This window comes from Sapajus apella, unplaced genomic scaffold (assembly GCF_009761245.1).
Source record: "Sapajus apella isolate SASKATOON/1434 unplaced genomic scaffold, GSC_monkey_1.0 scaffold13, whole genome shotgun sequence".
Classification (NCBI taxonomy): Eukaryota; Metazoa; Chordata; class Mammalia; order Primates; family Cebidae; genus Sapajus; species Sapajus apella.
The window spans coordinates 20019286-20039883 of NW_022436953.1; the positions used below are offsets into that span (position 1 = coordinate 20019286).

At 50.0% G+C, this 20598-nt stretch overlaps 1 protein-coding gene across 4 annotated transcripts in view; it reads right to left on the reverse strand.

Moving 5' to 3' along the window:
* HSPA12A (heat shock protein family A (Hsp70) member 12A) overlaps positions 1–20598 on the reverse strand; it is a 183996-nt gene that overhangs the window by 66239 nt on the left and 97159 nt on the right. The window contains exon 1 of one of the 4 annotated variants that reach the window (XM_032281763.1): positions 8912–9087. The exons of 2 other annotated variants lie outside the window; for them this stretch is intronic. In XM_032281763.1, coding sequence (XP_032137654.1) covers positions 8912–8951 — 40 coding nt within the window. In that variant the 5' untranslated portion in view covers positions 8952–9087. Of the gene's footprint in view, positions 1–8474; positions 8598–8911; positions 9088–20598 lie in introns of those variants that run through there. One more of the 4 variants, XM_032281764.1, reaches the window with a different exon arrangement.

The window sequence follows — 20598 nt, forward strand, 5'->3', positions numbered from 1 at the left end:
AGCAGTTGTTTTCTGATGACTTTCATCTCTGCTTTGGGAACAGACTCCTTGCCTGACAGCTGTGCTGTAAACGCTTTCTTATCCCAGCAAGCAGGATGGCCACTCAGAGACAATGACAAAAGGAAAGAAAATGAAGGAAGTGGCCAGAGTTTAGCCTTCAGCTCCAGGAAACCTGGGAGACAAGCAAAGAGAGGCCAGTCGGAGGCCTCAGAGTCAGCAGGCTAGAGCCCAAATACTTACAGCTTCTCTGTCCCAAACAGAACCAGCAGCCTGGGTACAGGAACCACTGTTCCTCATCACAGAGAAACCAACGAGACCATGGGGTCTGATTTACAAAACATAGGAATCCCCAAGGGACATAATTTAATTGTCAATTTATAGGAAGCAAAGGTCGCTGGTGTACTCCACTTGCCTCCGAGATACTGGGTGCTAAGCGGGTCAATGAAACAGGAGCTCCCTCCTACAGAACTTACTACCCTTTTGGAGTCTCCATTTTCTGACATTAAAATTCTGAACATAACTGACAAAACTACCCAATAAGTATGCAAACATCTGGAAAGCAAAGCAGTCTCAAAAGTTCAAATGACTGAATAGGAAGTGACTGCAGGCTCTTCCTATTGGCTGTTACTGGAGGCTCACCCCATATCAGAACGAGTATTTTTTAAATGAACACTCATCCCACATCAAATGTAAATACAGACAGTCCTCAACTTAGGATGATTCAACTTATGACATTTTCAATGTTTTTATGGGTTTATCAGGACATAACCCCATCGTAAGTTGGTAAGTCAAGGAGTATCTACACAAGCATTTCTGCTGTAATACAGCATATTTTCCTACAAATCTTCACATTCTACAAAACCATACACTAAAAATGGCAGGATTCATGGAAAAAACAAGGTGGGCGCAGATCACTCCACACCTGTGGAAGCTTGCTACGGGAACCTTTCCAAAAACAGTTAACAGGGCACTCACTTCTTAGGGGGCCATTCTCATGCAAAACCGGGCAGAGCACAGTGGCTCACACCCTTAATCCCAGCACTTTGGGAGGCCAAGACAGGCGGATCACTTGAAGTCAGGAATTCAAGACCAGCCTGGCCAAAAAGGTAAAACCCTGTCTCTACTAAAAATACAAAAATTAGCCAGGTGTAGTGGCACACATCTGCAGTCCCAGCTCCTCAGGAAGCTGAAGCACAAGAATCGTTGAACCCATGAGATGGAGGTTGCAGTGAGCCAAGATTGCGCTGCTGTACTCCAGCCTGGGCAACAGAGATAGACACTGTCTCAAAAAAAAAAAAAAAAAGAAAGAAATATGCAAAACCCATCCAGAGTGTCACCCACACCCGTCACTTTCTTATAGCGACAATATTTTCACAGCTCCTTCATCTGCCCTCTCAGCTGCCCACGGAGCTTAAGGGCGTGGAAAGATACTAAAACAGCTTTGACTTGCGCTAAAGGAAGTTGTATCTATAGATTTTCAGCTTTTTTTTTTCTTGCTTTTTCATGTATTAGCCTGTAATCATGAAAAAAGTGCATCCTGATCTATCAAAGTGCCAACATACTGGGAAAAATTGAGAATGTGCCAATACAACTTTTCTAAATACCAACATCATTCTTCATTTATCACTTATAGAAATACATGTTGTAGCACAACAAACAAATAATTGTAAGTGTCAGACAATCATTGGGCACTTGCAGAAAGTCTTAAGAAGTGAGATCTAACCTATGAGTTGTTTTAAAGCATAATATAGTTTTCTAAAGTTTGTGGTTTTAACATTTTGCCAAGCCAACTCTGCCAGATTAAAAATAGCCACACATTCTTTGCAGGTCCTCTCATTAAGAGGTGGAGGCAATTTCTCCATCCCCTCTATCTGGGCTGGCTTCATGAGTTGCTGTGACCACCAGGATACAGCAGACGTGGTTTTATAGGACTTCCCAGGACGGCCTCAAGAGGCCTTGCAGCTGCTCCTCTCAGCCTCTTGCTGCCCTGAGGCCACCACATAAAGAAGCCTGAGCTTGCCTCTTGGAGGATAAAAGACCACGTGGAGAATGAACCCCAGCCAACAGTCAGCACCAACCCCCAGACCTGTGAGTGAGGTCATCTTGGACTACCCAGACTAGCTGAGCCATCAGAGTGTTGCAGTCACATAAATGGCCACAGGGGAGACCAGCAAAAAAAACCCCAACAGAGACCTGGCAGAGAATCATAATCACATAAAATGACCATTGTTGCCAGGCACAGTGGCTCATGCCTGTAATCTCAGCACTTTGGGAGGCTGAGGCAGGAGGGTTGCTTGAGCCCAGGAGTTTAAGACTAGCCTGGGCAACACAGTGAGACTTTGTCTCCACAAAAAAAAAAACCACGCCAGGCATGGTGGTGTGCGCCTTTCGTCCCAGCTACCCACAAAGCTGAGGTGGGAGGATCGTTTGAGCCCAGGAAGCAGAGGCTGCATGAGCCAAGGTCATGCCACTGCTCTCTAGCCGGGTCACAGAGGAAGATCCTCTCTTAAAAAAAAAAAAAAAAAAAAGACTATTGTTTTAACCCATTAAACTTTGGGGTGGTTTGTTACATAGTAAAAGCAAATATCCTATGACATTTTATAGACATTTCAATAACTTGTTTAATGCATTGATTGTTTTCCCTGCTTGGGGGCCAATAAACCTTCTTATTCTGATCTCAATGAGTCATGGGTCCCTGAGAAGGGGCTAAACCAGCCCTTGAAAGTAACGGTGTCTCCAAGGACCCTACTGAGATTGAATGGAAGTCAAGGGCTAATCCACAATCCAAATTCCACGGAGGGCAACATGCAGCAAGTGCATGAGGAACCTGCCCTAATGTACGACACAGAGGAGGAACCATTTCCAAATTTCAAACAGCTCCTGAGGGAGACGGAAGACTCTCCAACACCCCCAAACCTAGGCAAGACTCCAATCTTTCTGGCTATGAGAGGCTCGATAACAGCCCCTTGGAATCTATAAATATGTTATCTCCCATGGCAAAAGGGAGTCTGCAGACATGATTAAATTAAGGGTCTTGAGATTGGGAAATGATTATGCAAGTAGGCCTTATAAAAGGTCCTCATACAAGGGTCCTCATAAAGGGAACAGGAGGAGGAGAGGCAGAGACAGAGAAGGGATGTGGCCATGGAAGCAGAGGTTGCAGTGATGGGCTTAGAAGATTGAAGAAGGGGCCACAAGCCAAGGAATGCAGGTCACCTTGAGAATTTTGAAAAGGCAGGGAAATAGACTCTCCCCTAGAGCCTCCAGAAGGAATACGGTTCTGCTAACACCTTGGTTTTAGCCCAGGGAGACCCATTTTGGACTTATTCCTGACTTCCAGAAATATAAGATAATAAATTTGTATGGTTTTCAGCCATTAAATTTGTGGTATGTTTTACAACAGCAATAGGAAACAAATGTACTGGATAATTCCTCCTGCCTATAAGAATGTAACTTGGGACATTTATTCATAATAACAATAACAGTCAATAATAATTGCTCATATTAATTCAATGTCTATTTCATGCCCAGCTCTACTCTAAGTGCTTTTCATGTATAAACTCATTTAATCCTCACAAAGACTATATAAAGAAGAGACTGTTATAGTCCATACTTTACAGATGAGAAAAACTGAGTCTCTACAAGGTTAAGTAACTTGCCAGGGTCACAGAGCAGGTAAATGACACAGGACAGATTTGAACCCAGGCAGTCTGGTCCCAGATCTCACATTTAACCACTATACTTCCCAAATCAACCTAACAACAATAATAAAATAATTGGAAGTTACTGAGAACCCTCTATGTACCAGGCTCATACCTAAGCTCTTTAAATACTCTCTCACTTCATTCTCACGGCACCCCAGTGGAGCAGTGATTATTAATCATCCTTATCTACAGCAGAAGAAACTGAGATGCAGCAATGTTAAACCCAGATGTTACATGCAGCTGAGCCCAAAGCCCAGGTTTAATTTGCACACCCTACTGCCTCCCTCATTCCTCTTGAGGTCCAGATGGCTGAGAAGACAAAGATAAGGAGCGCCACCACATAATTCACCTTCCAAACTGAGAATACTTAGAAGGTGAAAGGTATCGCGATTACTAATTTCACCAGGACAAGAAACATAAACTAGAACTATTCCAGCAAACCAGGACATATGGTCACCCTAAAAATAAGGGGACTAAAATCAAGGCACAAACTCTGCAGCTCAGGATTGCCCAGAAGGGGTGCCATGGAGCAGCTGCCAGCCCCACAGGACATCTGCATCTGCCAGGTCTCGGTCAAGGCTGGAAGAAGAGGGGTGGTCCTGGCAGAGCTCAGAGCAGCAACTGCAAAGCTGCAGTCTGGGAGGCATTTGCAGTAACAGAAACGCAGCAGAGACTGGCAGGGTCCGCTTTAGTGGGGCGGGTTTCATTTCTGAGCGCTGCCTGCGCTTCCTTGGTCGTCTCCTCACTGGCCCTGCTCTCTCTTGGGGATGCCCAGGCCCGGGGGTGCCCACAGTGGCAGGCGTTCACTCATTCCCTGCCACACACTGCTCATTCATTAAAAGCCCAATTCCTCCCTGCTGTTCTAATTATGCACAGCAGTAATAAAGACGCTTTCTCCCTTACCAAAGAGGCCTATTTATATGAGAAAAGAGCATTTCGCCCCCACAAGATTGAGTCGTCACTCTAGGCCTTACTGGAATCTGCTTCTCTTCTGAGATTGCCCAAGCTCTGCCTGATTCCCCTCCAGCTTGGCCCACTCCTGAGCATTCTTATTTCCAGGAGCGCCACTGCAGAGTGAGCAAGATATAGACACCATTGCCCTCTGCTGTGTTCCCTCATGTCTTGCTGGCTGATACCCAACCAAGAGTAAGACATTTTAATGAACACCTAAAATATATATATATATATATGGAAATGAAAGACATAGTCCGTGCCTTTCTTGGGAGAAAGGGCACTGTGAGAAACAGCACAAGTTTTTGGGCTCCATGGGTGACTCATCCCCACTCTAGCATTCACTGGTTAAGCAAGTGAGCAAGTTTCTCGAAGCCGTCAATTGCCTTAACAGCAAAATGGGGTAATAATAATACCAGCCTCATAGGATTGCTAGAGGAGTCAATGGGATACAGGCATATAAGGCTGGCACATTGTAGGCGCTCAACACACACTAGTTGGAATTACCAACAGTCAAGTACCAAAGGCTTTGGGACCACACAGGCAGATCTCACCCCAATGGATGACCCCAGGAAGGCTTCCTGAGATGTGATACCTTTACCGAGTTTTGAGTTTTGAAGGATGAGTAGAAGTTTGCTAGACAAAGGGAGGATGTCCCAAGCAGGGGGAACTGCATCTGTTGAGGGTCAAAGGCGATAAAAGGACTCTAAAAAACACAAGGCACCGTGTAGGGACATGCACAGTGGGCATGTGGGGACCACCAAGGCCGCAGACACAGCTGCAGTGGTGGTTATTGACACGGAAGTGGATCCCATGGCCAGAACCCTAATCAGCAATACCCAGAGCATCACCTTGACCTTTGCTTAATTCCTTTGGTGGCTACAATCAGCACCCTGTCACCGCCATTTGCAGCTTGGTGGCTATAGGAAGTAGGGCAGCCGCTCTCTATTAGCTGCAGGCCTACTCAACACAATTCCCTGAGGGCCTGTGACATGCCAGGCATGTGCCAGGAGAAGCTGTTCAGCTTGACCACTTGGGGCCTGTGTCCCACGGCTTAGGTCCTGACCCTTACTCTGCCCCCTTCCAGCTATGCACGGCTAGGACTGTCAGCTTTTTCCTCTGTGAAATGGGATAACAGTGGTGAGGATGGGATAACATAGTCATTCATTCAACAACAAACATGGTCAGGGTTAAATGAGATAACTCAACATTCCCAGGTTTCAGCATACACTAAGTCCTCAATAAATGTCAGTGTTTAAAATGTTTTTTTTTTAATTAAGATAAACCTCCAGGATGGCCTCTCCAAAGCCCAATGCCAGGCCTCGAGAGACACCCTCAACCCAGGCAAAACTGCCTGCCCATCATCCCTCTCCTCAAGCCCCACCCTGGAGAAAATGACGGTTTCCACTGCCCATGCCTAGCCCTGACTCAGTCACCACAGGAACCATCCCTGTCTGAACCACTCTGCCCACCTCCAACTCATCTAGCCCTTCTAGGGCTCCATGTGTCAACTCACTCAGGTCATGGGGGAGGGGCAGGATTGAAGGTCATCTCAAATTTTGCTGTCCAACACCCAGAGCCTCGAGGGTGGCCCTTCAGATTTTGTAAATTAAGTAATTTAAACATCTTATTAAGAAAATTAGCAAACATACACAAAGTAAGCAGAATAGTAATGAACCACCACTCCCCATCACCAAACTACCAACATTTGCCATTCTTATTTCATTGGCACCTCTGCCCACTCCCCAACCCACCAGCTGCACTTGCTGGAGAAGATTTAATGGGCAGCCTTCTGACACCACCACCCCCACCACCTACTCACCACCAAGCCCCTCCCCAGCCCAGCACTCCCACTGCTCACAAATCCCAGCAGTGTGATATCTGTGGCACCCATTCTTTTGTACCAAGAGCATTCTGGAAATCCTCCCTAGGAAGCACAACCATTTTTATGTCCCTAATAGAGTGGTAACCGCTAAGCATGTGCGTGAGGGCTGCATGCACAGGTTGGTGCCCTGGAATCAGATGGCCAGGCTTCCAATCAACGCTTCCCAGATGTGTGACCTTGGACAGGTCACTCAACCTGTATTCAGATTTCCCACCAGGAAGGGGAGAATGCTGGTAACAGGTTTGTTGTGCAGCTTTAAAACAATAAAATAATCCATGCTTGCTTCTCAGCAATGAAGAAACCTTAGAAATAGGTATGCTGGTGTGCAGGTGGTGGTGGGGGAGGGAAGCTGACTCTCCTCCTATGCAATACTATTCACACCCTCCATTTTACAGTTAAAGGGAGAGGTGCCCAGAGGCACGGTGAGTTGCCAGGGACAGCCCGATCTTCAGGTCGGTCTCTGTCCTAAGTCCATGTATCTGGAATTCTCACCGGCCACCTTGAACTCAAGATCACTGGAAGTGAAGAAACAAACACTCCAGAACAGACCCAGAAGAGCAGTGGCAAGTGGCCCAGCATACCAGGCATGGATGTCCCCATCCTGAATGGGACTTCTCCCAGCACCTTGCGTGTGTACGTGTGTGTGGTATGTGTGTGTGTGTGTGTGTGGGCGGGGGGGTAGGATAGAATAGGGATGCTGAATTTGGTTTACAAGACAAAACAGTGTTGGGAACGGTGTGGGGAGTGGGTACACATCCCTGCCCACTTCTGATTTGACAAGTCCTATGCCCAACCCTGCATTTGGTACCATCGCCCACTCTATCCCAGCATGAGAGGCAAGAAACTGGCTCACTAATTCTCAGGCTTTAGCAAGTCAACACCCCTACTTATTGTCCTAAATAAAAAAAAATTTTTTTTTACGATTTAAAGAAAAAAGTTAAAATAAAAAAGAATCAATCCAGTTGCTGAGTGATGTTCAGACAAAGACAGCTGCCAGTCCATCGCCTGCATTCGCCAGCTGAGGAAGAGCACAGGCGGGGACAGGGCCTGGCCTCTCCGCTCCCTCTCCCTGGAGTGAGCCCTGTCAGGATCCCCCACCCCCAACCCCCCATCCTGCACTCCCCCACCACTGCAGTGCCGCGTGGGGAGGCACCTCCCTGATCCGCAGGAACAATGGGCTGGGGTGGGGGCAGGTGCGGCTTGGAGCGCAGCAGAGGGTGGGGGCCGCGGGCCCAGCAGCAAGACAGGGAACACAGCACAGATGGTGGCTGTGCTGCCACCAGACTCAGTTTCTCCAGTTCTGGGGGCCCCCCGCAGAGCCCAGCGCTCTTTTCGTGGCTGGGATCTCCCTTGTGTCCGGGCACTTTAATTTCATCCTCGCAGGAGGCTTGCCTGTCGCTCCCAAGGAAGCTGCCTGGGCTCCTCTCCCCAGTGGCCGCTCCCGCCGAGGCCCTGCAGGTCAGGAACGCACGGGGCTTCCATGCGCCCAACTTTCCCCACTTGGGACCCACAGGAAGACTGGAATCCTGGTCAGCTGGGCCCTCTGTGGGAGAAACCTTGATTTACAGCCCTGGGCTCCGAAACCTGCTGCTCTTCTTCCCGCAACCCCCTTCCCTGTACTCTCCAGCTCCCCCACCCTTCGGAGCCCTAATCACGCTCCCCAGAGAAAGCGGCCCTAGCACATTTGCAGAATGCGAATGTCCGTCCTCCGCACTGGGTGCCTCCCTCTGCCCCCCGCAAGGAGGGGACAATTGAACCCCTGCCTCTTCACCCTTCCCCAGCCCAGTAAGTCCCTGGGGATGGGCGGGGAGCGGGGTGAGGAGTTCTTCGGCCGCAGCTGCAGCCCCGACTCCTGGCTCGAGCATCCAGCCGGGGCAGGATGGGGCGAGGGAACAGGTCCAAATCCCCAATTTCCCCGAGGCTCCCACTCCTACCTCGCTGAGTCACGAAAATTAGCTGCTGGAGCCAATCGGTCTCCTGGCGGCCGGCCCTTTACCCGGCCAGCGCGGGTCTCCGCAGCCCATCGCGCGGGGGCTGCACACGCGGGGCGGTCCTCACCCGCACGCGCTCCCGGCACCGCAGGAGGCGCCACCCGAGGCAGGGACCTACTAGGCGCCCCAACGGGGGCTGCAGTCCCCTCCGCGGAGTCCCCACCCCGGAGGGGCGCAGAGCATGTGACCCGCGGGGCGCTCGGGTCCCCCGGCCCCCGGCATCGCCGCGGCAGACCCCAGCCCGCCTTCCAGAACTGGGTGCAGCGCGGGCGTCCCCACTTTTCCACGGCGCGCGAGGGGGTGCGGGGCGCGGGGCGGAGCGCGCCTCCTCCCTCCCTGCCCCGCCAGCCGCGGTCGCAGGACCCGCAACCTGCGCTCACCTCGGGGCCCGTCGCTGCCGCTGGCCTCCTTGTCCGCCATAGTCGCGCAGCCCCAGCCGCGAGGGGAGCCTCCGGCGCAGCGCCTGTGCCCGTGCCCGTGGGGGTCTCTGTCCGCGTCCGCGGCGGCGCTCGGGCCGGGTCTGAACCGCCGGGCAGCGGGAACGCCGCTCTGACGCGGCCACCGCCGCAGCCACCGCTCCTCCCCGGGCCCCGCCCCGGCCCGCCCTGCGCCCCGCCCCGCCGAGCCTGGGCCTGCCGGGGAAGGCCGCGGGAGGCGGGCGCGTTGAACCGCCGGCCCTGGAGCTGCGCGCCCCGCCCGCCTACAGCGGCCCGCCGAGGCCGGACCTCTCCTCTCTGAGCTTCAGGACCAAGTCGTCGACCCGCTGTCGGCCGCGGCGGGGGTGGTGGCGCGCCCGGGGCTGCGCGGCGGGGGCTGATTTCAGGCTCTCGGGGCACCGCGGCATGTCAGCTCTTTGGAAGGCATCGAGTGGCCGAGCCTGGAGCCCTTCAGCAAGCCCAGCGCGCCCCGCGCTCTCCCGAGGACGCCCGCGCCAGTCCCCAGCAGCTCTGTCTGTCCCCCAGGATCCCAGGGGAGCGGCTCAGGACCGGCGCAAAAGCGGGCTGGGTGGACCCCGGCGCGGGCAGAACTCAGGCTGCAGACCTAGGACCTGCGAGGGGGCCGAGTCCGGGGCACCGCAACGGGCCTCCGCCTCCAGGCCGCCTGCCGGACTCCATGGCAACTCTGGACCCAGGGAGGTGCTTGCTGCGGAGGCTAGGTCGAGCCTTCCATATATGGGATCCAGCCGGGCCCTCCTTAGAAGTCTGAGAATAACGATATTAATAATGCAAGGCTTCAGCGGTGAATGATTCATACTCCCTGTCCCCGGCTCCTCCACACACAGGCGCCGCTGGCACGTGTTTGGGCCTGAACAGGCAGCCCTTGGGTCCGCGGTGCCACCACCCTGTCTTGGCAAACCAGGACAGTAATAGGAATCCAAGGAGCACCGTCACTAGGTCCTTTCTGGGTGCCTGGCACTGTGCCACCTGCCTGGTGCTTTACCTCTATCTTCTTTCCTCCCCATAACTAACATTTTGCAGATGAGGAAACTGAGGATTGGCAGGGTTACAATATCACACCCGGCAGGTGAGTCCCGGAGCTGGGATTCCCACCCAGCCGTAACCACCAGCATCCCTCACTTCCAGAGATGGGTGGCATTCCCCAAAGAGCACCTGGGGGGGACGTCATCGTACAACCCATTACGGATGATGAAATGGGCAGAGAGCTGCTGCGGGAGCCCAGAGACCAGAAGGTGAAGGTAGAGTGACAAGTTCAAAACACGAAACTTGTCTTCTGTCTGCCTGCATTAAAAATCCCAAATGTACAGTTCCTGGTTGTGTATGAAACCACAGTCAAGTTAGCTGACCTATCTGAGCTTCAGTATTCTCATCTGTAAAATGGGTATAACAGGAGAGCCCACTCCATAACTCTGAAGATTAAATTAGACTATGCATATAACATGCTTAGCCTGAGATCTAGCACATGGTAAGCGGTTCAAAAATCATTAAGTCACAGGCATCTTTTTTAACAATCGACAATGGCTGGTTGGGCAGGGCCGTGGGCAGTGGAGGTACAGGGCAGGGTGAGGGAGGGACTCCCAGAGTATAGAACAGTGTGGTCCCACAGAGTGCCTTCCCTGCACCAAGACTGCTTACTTGCTGAGATAACACCATCTCAGAGGCAGACCCAGAGATGTGTCCAGTGAGTGGCCTGGAAGCCAGGAGCATGTGGCACCCAAAGCCAGGCAGAGGAAGGGCTGAGGCAGTTGTCCCAGGCGACAGCCTTGCAGGCTCAGTATACAGAGGGGAAGGGGCTGGCCCTGAACCCTCATGGACCCCACAGCTACCTTCCCAGTTCTACTCAGATCTTCCCATTGAGTGAAGCTGGTTGGGCTGAGGCCACATGGGTTAGAAGAGGTGAGGGCAAGGACAGCCACTGGCACTCTGTCCACTGACTGCCAGTGTCGCATGGACACCTGCCTGAACTGTGAGTGATGCCAGAAACAGCTTGCGATTAAACATGGCTCTGATTGAGTTTCTTGTGCTCAAAGCCATGCTGGGCTTCCCACATCTACAGGAAAAAGCCCTAACCCTTTAGTGTGACATTCAAAACCTTGGACAACAGTGATCTCCAACCTTCCTCTTTGGCAATCTCTCTCCCAAGAAGCCTTCCCTCAGACGTTGCCCAAGGGACCTCTGTTCTCCCTCCTCCCCTCTATCCTCACTGCCACCCTCCTTGACCAGGAGCCCATGGCCCCTCCCTGTCTGCCACAACCTGCCCACAGCTCCCCCACCCTCCTGTCTCACCCTCTCAGTCCAGGCTTTGTGATCTGGTCTGCCCCCACCCTGCTCCAGCTCCAGCTCTGGCTGCTCTGATTCTTCAGTCCCTCTCACCCACCCTTGCTTCTCTCGTGCTGGCATTTCAAAGACATGAAAATGTGCTTGATGCCTGGATCACCAGTCCCCTTGTCTCACCACCACCAGCAACCTGAGAATCACTTATCTTCAGCTTCCCTTCCCCATGCTGGCCAGGGGGCCCCTCCTCAGTGTCCTCAAGGCAGGCACCCGTTCCTCCCCATCAGACCAGGGCGTCAGGACATTGGCCTTGGCAGCCTGTCAGAAGCGGCAGAAACCTGAAGCCCCTGCCCATCTGCCTCCTGCTCTAGAAAGGCTTTGGGCACCACCTGCCCTCACAGGACTCCCAGCCACAGTGACATGAGGGTGCCTGAGAAGAACGGGAGGTGACATGTAGGCCTCAGTGCTGAGGGCAGAGAGCAGAACACTTTTGATTTGCAGGGGAGCATGAAAGACAGTGCATACTCTGCCTGGGATTTGCCCTCACAGCTTTCATGCTCATCACGCTAATTACAACGCGCCCTGCTGAGCACACCATCCAGCCCGCCAGCAAGGGACTGCTGTGGTCTCACCTAGTTCTCATGGTGGCCTTTGCGGTTTTGCAGGAGAGGAACGGGGAGCATTCAAAGGCTGAGGTACCTGTTCAGGCATCCTCTGACTATCAGAAGCAGGGCTGGGGTTCAGGGCCACATCAAGGAAGGGTTCCCACCTTCCTCCCAGGAGTCTTCTTTTCCAATGGCAGCCAGGGTGATAGCATGTCATTCTCTTGCTACCAGAGCCTACACAAATTGACCTCCTGATGCCTCAGTGACCTCAGCTCCTTCCACTCTCCAGTTCCCCCAAGCCCAAACACACACAGGCCCACCTGGGGGTCACTGCCCAGGACACATCCCCAAGAGAATCAATCGCGTCGCTTGCTTTTCCCAGAAAACTCCATCTAAAACTGCTGCCTCGCCCCCGCCCTTAGGAAATAAGCCCCAGGAGAGCAAGATCGTGGACTGTGTTGCCAACTCTGTATCTCTGTGTCTAGAACAGCGCCTGGCACATGGCAGGCACTTAATAAATGCTTGATGCTGGACTGGCTGATTCAGTAAGTGAAGCAGGAACACAGCCAGCTGTGCCCAGCAGAAAGAACAAAGCCCAACATACAGACATTCTGCTGACCCCTCGGGCTCATGCCTGTCTGCAGCCCCAGCTGTCTCAGGGCACGCCCAGACTCGTGGGAGGTTGCTCTGTGCCAAGTTCCCTCAAGCTCCCCTCCAAAGACCTCTCCTCCAGGGCAGCACCCTCTATACCATCTCTTCTCCACCCTCCACACCTCCACAGGCTGTGGACTGTGATAGCAGGTGGAGAGAATGTTACACATCTCGGTTGGATACCCAAATCCTAAAAAGTGGCCCAGCCCAGAGCCAAGTCACCACCTTCGAGTTCCCTTCCTGCTGACCACTCCAGCTTCAAGGGCCTACCTTCAGGCCCTCAAAGATCTGATGCCTCCACTGGAAGCCGGTTCTCCACTAGTTTTGCCAGGTAAGCAACCCTATCTCTTCTTACAGGCCTCAGCTTGGATGTCACTTCCTCCAGGACCCCACCTAGCCCCCCACATGAGGCTCCTCTTCTCTTATCTGTGCCCAATCCCCATGTGCTCCTATCTTAGCACTTATCGCAATTCCGAGGTGAGTAGTATTGCTAACCCCACTGTAGAGATGACCAAACTGAGTTATAGGAAGGTCACTGAGCTCAGAAGCTGCAGTGCTGAGACTAACCTCTGAGACTGGAACTCAGGTCTCTCCAGCTTCAGGTCACCCACCTCCCCCTCTAGCTGCCAGCTCCTGAAAGCGGGACCAGCCATGTCCACATTTGGAGCCTCCAGACCCTACGGTGGTGCCTGGCTTAGAGAGAAGAACACTGAAGGAAAACAGCCCCCTCAGCTTCAGGCCTTTCTCACCCTCTCCGGAATCCCATTCACCCAAAGCCCCCATGGATGCTTCCCTGACAACAGACTCCCTCTCTGCTCTTCAGCTCCTAAACAAACCCCCACCACATCCATTGATGCAAATAGAAGTCAGAGTCCAGAGGCAGGCCCAGCTAGCTGCACTAGGCAGCCAGGGCACCCTGTCACCTGCAATAACCACCAGCTGTGGAAAGGGCTGGACACACCACACAATGTGGGTGGGAGAGGCAGCTGAGTCCTCTGGCCCCCAGCTCAGAAGAAACTGAGGTTAATTGTTGATGGACCAGCCGCTAAGGGCAGTGAGCCCTGGGATGCATCAGGACCAGTAATGAGAAAACCAGAACAGGAAGAAGCAGACAGACAGCATGGGGTCAGCTGGACCAGGGTTCAAGTGGGCTCAGCTGCTCCCTGGCCACCTCAGGGGACCTGGGACATAGCTCTCTGGGTCTGTTTCTTCACCTGTAAAATGGTCTCAGGAATGATAGGTAAGATCATTATGGGAGATAATATATGTAACACATTCCATTTAGAGTCAGACTATATATGCCACAGTTAATACAACTTATTTAATTTATATATTTGGACCACAAAAATGCCATTTCCTTGTATGTTATAAAGTACAGAATGGATCCAAGCAAGATTTTCTTGGCTGATAAAGACACACAGAAGATATGAGTAGCTTTTTCCTTTTTATTGTTTATTTTTTAAAAAATGTTTTTGTTCAGCTTAAGAAACACTGATATGGGTTCAAATCTGAACTTTGACATAGGACACTGCCTGTAAAAGCTGCATTCTTTCACCAGAATGTTGTCCATGAACTGAATATCATAAAAGTGACTAATTCATAAAAGGACCAAGATTCAGGTTTGCTAAAGCAACACAGAAACTTGCAGAGAAAACCTGGGCAAATGTCAGCCTCCTTGACCTCCAACTGTCAGTGCATTTTAAAAAGCCAGCCTTACAGCTGAATCACGGTGGCCAGCGTATATACATCCTCCCCCTCCTCGGTCTTCCAGTCCATCTGGTGTGAATCAGCCACTCCATTAACATTCCAGAACACCCTTCACATGTACAATGTGTGCTGCTGCGCGACCCTTTCAGGGAAAAATTCAAGGACCTGAGGAAACTATTGCTCCAAATATCACCATCACTCAGGACTGCAATGTAAACTTTAGAAATGCCTTCTCAGGTAATGGAAGGTTATCCAAATATTTTTTTGTGAGTATTTCAAATAGCAAAGGCTCATCTATGGTTGGTTACACAACAGCATTCTCAAAACTGCTCAAACCCTGGCCCTGCAGAGCTGGTGGTTCATTAATAAGACAGGACATTCTGGAAGCCATATCTCAAGGATGACAATGCAAAGTGAGACAAAGGTTCAGAGAAGGGACACTGGCATGATCATGTAGCCAGGAGAATTTTCACAAGGGCTGCAATTAACTAGACACTAGGAGAGCCAAGGGTTTCATGTTCTAGAGAAAAACAGCTTTCCCCTTCTCTAGCCCACGGCCCAGTGCCTGGCTTGCAGGAGGTATTCAGTACTGTAAATGTTTGTGGATTGAATTAATAAATGGTCCAGTAAATAAATAATAGAGGCTAGGCACTGTGGCTCATGCCTGTAATACCAGTACTTTGAGAGGCTGAGGTGGGTGGATCACTTGAGGTCAGGAGTTCGAGACCAGCCTGGCCAACATGGTGAAACCCCATCTCTACTAAAAATACAAAAATTAGCTGGGCATGGTGGTGCGTGCCTATAATCCCAGCTACTTGGGAGGCTGAGGCAGAGAATCGCTAGAACCCAGGAGATGGAGGTTGAAGTGAGCCAAGATTGCACCACTGCAATCCAGCCTGGGCAACAACAGCAAAGCTCCATCTCAAAAAAATAAAAAGTCAATAAAAATTATAAATAAATAAACAAAGAGTAGAAACGGGCTCAGAGATACTAAACTTCTTGATCAAAGTCACATAATTAGTGACAGAGCTAGGGTCAAACTCCAGCCCCGTGACTCCCAGCCCAGCTTAACCCTTGACCCCCATTGGCCTCTTCTGCAAAATATGAAGCAGAAGATAGTTCATGCTAGCTGTGATTACTAGGTGATGACTCACTGGGGCACTGGAGAAGGCAGGAGGCCCTTTCCAGCTCCCTGGACAGGAGTGTGGCAATGGACTGGCAATGTCTGCTGGCTGTAGGGAGTGGAAACTGTGGCATCCACTGCATGGTCTTCCTCTTTCTGGGACCCCTTGACCTCCAGGACCACTCCTTTCTAACACTCTAGCATTCTGTAATAGGCAAGACAACATTGTGCAACTATGTAAAGATAGATCTGAGTGGATGCAGCCACTTGCAGGTTCAAATGCCAGTAAAGGCCTTTGCATAACAAATCTCCCTAATCATGGTGCTGTGCTGATCACCTACAATCCTCGAGCTGCCTATCTAGATGTTTCTATCCCATCCCAAGAACATTTGCCCATCCTAGACAGAGGTAGGCTGGCATGCCTGTCTGTCTGCAAAGTTGTATGTGTTCTTCCTGGTAGCAAGCCCATGGTCACAGTATTTGCCTGAAGGAGAGATGCAGGCAGCACCCAGCTGAGGAGAAGGAGACCAAGTGACCTGGAATAAGGGTGTATTATTTGAGCCAGAGGGCTGAGAGCTTCGACAGCAGTGTCAAAGAACAATGCTTGCACAGGTCTCCAAAACACCGGAGCTAGGAATGTACACGTAAGTCACCATCCTCATTGCTACACTTCTCAGGGAAGCCAGCACTTTTTGCAGTGACTTCTGCAAGAGTGAGCCCAAATATTGTTTGTCTTTGTGTCGCTGGATGTATTAGTCCATTTCACACCACTGATAAAGACATGCCTGAGACTGGGAAGAAAAAGAGGTTTGATGGACTCACAGTTCCACGTGGCTAGGGAGGTCTCACCATCATGGCAGATGGTAAGAAGGAGCAAGTCACATCTTACAGGGATGCCGGTGGGCAGAGAGAGAGAGCTTGTGCAAGAGAACTCCTCTTTATAAAACCATCAGATCTGGTGAGACTTATTTACTGTCACAAGAACTTCATGGGAAAGACCTGCCCTCATGATTCAATTACGTCCCACTGGGTCCCTCCCATGACATGTGGGAATTATGGGAGCTACAACTCAAGATAAGATTTTGGTGGGGACCCAGCCAAACCATATCACTGGGTTCCTGGTGGCAGCCCTGTGGGAGCTGGGACCAGTCACTTGTCCCAGGACTTCAGTCTCCTCATCTGCAGAGCATACCCAGCTCCTCTCCCTGAATCACCCACTGCTGACTGCTCTCCCACCTTGTATCATCCCACTGATTCACCTTGAAGAGCAGCTCCTGAGAGGGGCCCTCCTCGCCCCACCCATGGTTCCATATCATATTATGCCTCCCCATTTCTCCATGGCACTTACAAACTTTAAAGTCATTTTGCCTATCTGTTTATTGTGAGCCTTCCTCACTTTCTGGGCTCTTCCTACTGGCAGTGGTGAGCATGAACATTTATCAAGCACCTGCTATGTGCAGGGCATTGCTCTGGGAACCTCACATCCCTTGCCCTATTTATCTTCACGGTCATGCAGATAAGAGAACTATACTGCTAATGTCCACCATTTTACAGATAAGGAAGCTGAGGCCCAGAGATTAGGTACTCAGCTGTTGTGACCTAAGGAGAAGGTGGCAGAGGAAGAATTTGCCCCACAGCATTCTAAGCTCAAGAACAGGTGCGTCTGCCATGCCTCCATCTGTGCGCAGCGGTGTCCCCAGCCCCTAGCGCAGAACCTGGTACATGGCAGGGCCTCAAGAAACGTGTTGAACATGTGAACAAATGACCAAATTAGAAGGCAGAGATTACAGTTCACAAAGCACCCTCACATCTCTCCTCTCATTTGAATCATGCAGCAGCACTGAGAGGGAAACATCACAATTCCCAAGTTTTTTAAGATGAGAAAACCAAAGGTCCAGTGAGACCAGGAGCAACCTTGCCTGGAGTTGGATTCTCCACAGGCTGCTTTAGGCTATTTTGTTTCTTTCAAATTTTGTGCTCTATTATTTATTTATTTATTTATTTTTATTTATTTATTTTTGAGACGGAGTCTTGCCCTGTCTCCAGGCTGGAGTGCAGTGGCCCACGATCTCAGCTCACTGCAACCTCTGCCTATCAGGCTCAAGTGATTCTCCTGCCTCAGCCTCCCTAGTAGCTGGGACTACAGGCGTGAGCCACCGCGCCCAGCCAATCTTGTGCTTTATTTAAAAGCTGTGGGGTCTACGTCTAGCCAAGGATACAGGTCTGTGTTCTGTAGAATGGGGTTTGTTAAAGTTATCAAGAATAAGGCCTGCTTTAAGGAATACAAAGTAAAACTTAGAAGACAAGAGGGTAAAATGGATTACGGTGCTTGGAAATGCTTGGCGATAACAGGAAATAAGTACAACATGCCCAAATACACGATGATCGCTCACATAACAGACAGAGAGAGCATTTGTCACAATGCTTACTCCCGTATGGAAGGGGACATGATAGTTTGCGCAACTTACACTCATGAGCTACCAAAACATGGTGTGAAGGCTGGCCTGACAAATTACTCTCTGGCACATTGTTCTGGCCTGCTGCTGGCCTGTAGGCTTCTCAATAGGTCCAGCCTGGGCAAGCCCAAGTGGAGGTGACTGGTGATGAATACAATGTGGAAAGCATATGGTCAGCCTGTTGCCTTCGTCTGCTATTTGGATGCAGGCCTTGCCAAAATTACCTCTGGCAATAAAGTCTTGGGGGGCCTTGAAGTGAGCTGTAGATGGAGGCTTGTCTGTCTCTCGGGGTACCCGATGATTCCCTGGTTATGATTTTGCAAACAAGGAATTTAATGCAGAAGTGCATCGAAACCACATTATGGGTCAGAATGTTGCAGATTATACACATTTCCCAACAGAAATGCTTACAAAAAAACATTCTTTCACTATATAAAAAACAGCATAACTCCAGGCATGGAGAAGGTATAGAGGCGAGTCATGCTGCTGTGCAACAGATCTGGTCTGTGGGAAGAGATCCAAGAAAGAAGTTTAAAAAAAAAGACGAGGGGGGCCAGGCACAGTGGCTTACACCTGTAATTCTAGCACTCTGGGAGGCCAAGCAGGAGGACTGCTTGAGCCCAGAAGTTTGAGACCAGTCTGGACAACATAGGGAGACCTAGTCTCTACAGAAACTAAAATTTAGCTGGGTGTAGCGTGGTGGCGTGTGCCTGTCATTTCAGCTACTCGAGAGGCTGAGGTAGGAGGATTGTTTTAGCCTGGGAGGCCAGGGCTGCAGTGAGCAGAGATTGTACCACTGCACTCCAACGTGAGTGACAGTGCAAGATGAAGAAAGAAGTGGGGGGAGGAAGAGGGGAGAGGGGGAGGAGGAAGAGGGGGAGGAAGAAGAGGAGGAAGAAAAAGAAGAAGAAGAGGAGGAGAGGAAGAAGAAGGAGGAGGAGGGAAGAAGGAAGAAGAAAAAAGCAGTAGTAGTGGTGGTGAAACTGTCCCCAAATGTCCCTTGCTCAGAAGAAAGATCAGGTAGTTCGAAGGAAGGTGAGCTTCCTCAAAGCTCAGGATCAGGCTGCTGACAGCTAAACCAAACGATTTTCTATGAGGATTTTCCAAATAAAGACAATGAACTTATACATCAACCAGCAAAAAATAAATAAGTAAAAATTAAAGTTACATGTACATTTTGCATTCTATTCCACAACATATTTGTTTTCTCAACAAAACTAACATCTTAGATTTCCATTACCTGTTTCTAAAATGTTTTACTGTGAAAAATTTCAAGCAAAAGCAGAGAGGACGCTATAATGACCCATCAGGTACCCATCACCCAAATTAATTTTAAAAAATCAACTCTGTAAAATTTCTCTTCCAGGGAAAAAAAATAACAGTTGCTATCATTTACACTTTATGTGTAAATATGCTGACATGGTTTAGATGTTTGTCCTCTCCAAATCTCATGTTGAAATGTGATTCCCAATGTTGGAGGTGGGAGATGTTTAAGTCATGGGGACAGGTCCCTCATAAATAGCTTAGCGCCATCCCCCTGGTGATGAATGAGTTCTCAGTTCACTGACTCCTCCTCTGAGAGTTCTTTCTCATGGCTCTAACATGTGTCATGTCTGCTCCCCATTTGCCTTCCACTATAATTTTAAGTGTCCTGAGGCCCCACCAGATGCCAAACAGATGCCAGTGCCTTGTTTTCTGTACAGCCTGCAGAACTGTGAGCCAATTACACTTCTTTTCTTTATGAATCATCTAGTCTCAGCTATTTCTTTATAGCAACACAAAAATGGACTGACACATATGCTCACTTATTTTTCACAGTCCTCTCTCTAAGAAGTCCACATTTATATTGGCCTCTATTTCAGATAAGGATATTGCAGGTGGTGAGGTCAAGTCACCTGCTGGAAGTATTGGGGCCAAAAGGGGCAGAGCCAGGAGTCACCCAGAGATGGTCTGCTTACCCACCAGTGGCCCTGCCAAGAGCCTGGAGGTTAATTAAGTGCTTTAAAATAATTCAAAGAAATGGGGCATTTCTTTTAAGCCTAAAGTTTGCATTAAAGTCCCATGGTTTCTGGAAGTATCCCACTAGTACTCAGCCAAGACACCTGGTCATCCCTTCATCCTCCCCTCGTTTATTCTCATTCAGCCTCTCCGTCACTTACTCATCCTCTCCGTCAATCATTCTGTTCTTCCATCAGATATATGCTGTCACATAAAATCTAATCAGACACAGGCCCAGTCCTCAAGGAGCACCCAGACTTTGTGAAAAAGAGAGAAACAAACATAACCAAAATTCAAGGCAGACTTCAACTAGTATCTTCATGTATGAAATTTACAAGAAAATTTTACCTATCTTCTGCTTCAGGGAGCAAGGGCAGGGGGCACAGAGCACAGTAGTTAAGGATGTGGGTTGGGAAGTTAGATTATACTTGCTCCAGCCCCACCTAGCTGTGTGGCCTTGAGTGACTCATCTACCCTCCCTGATTCACTTGTAAAAGAAGGTTGATATGAACCCTCTTATACTAGAACCACTGGAACATTTCCTTAGATAATGCTTAACCTAGTTTCTGCAACAAAGGAATCTCTCCATCATGTTAGCCACTGTTAATAGGCCATTACCTATAGCCTGCTCTCAGTAATGACTCCTGGCCTGCCTGAGTGAGGCAGGAGCTTTGTAAAAGAATGTAGGCATTTGCAAGTCAGCTAGGATGTTTTTCTTAACAGGCATTCTCTCAGAAAGTCTGTACATCCACAAAAGAAGTGACACAAATAACGAAAAGCCTCAGCCTTCCCTAC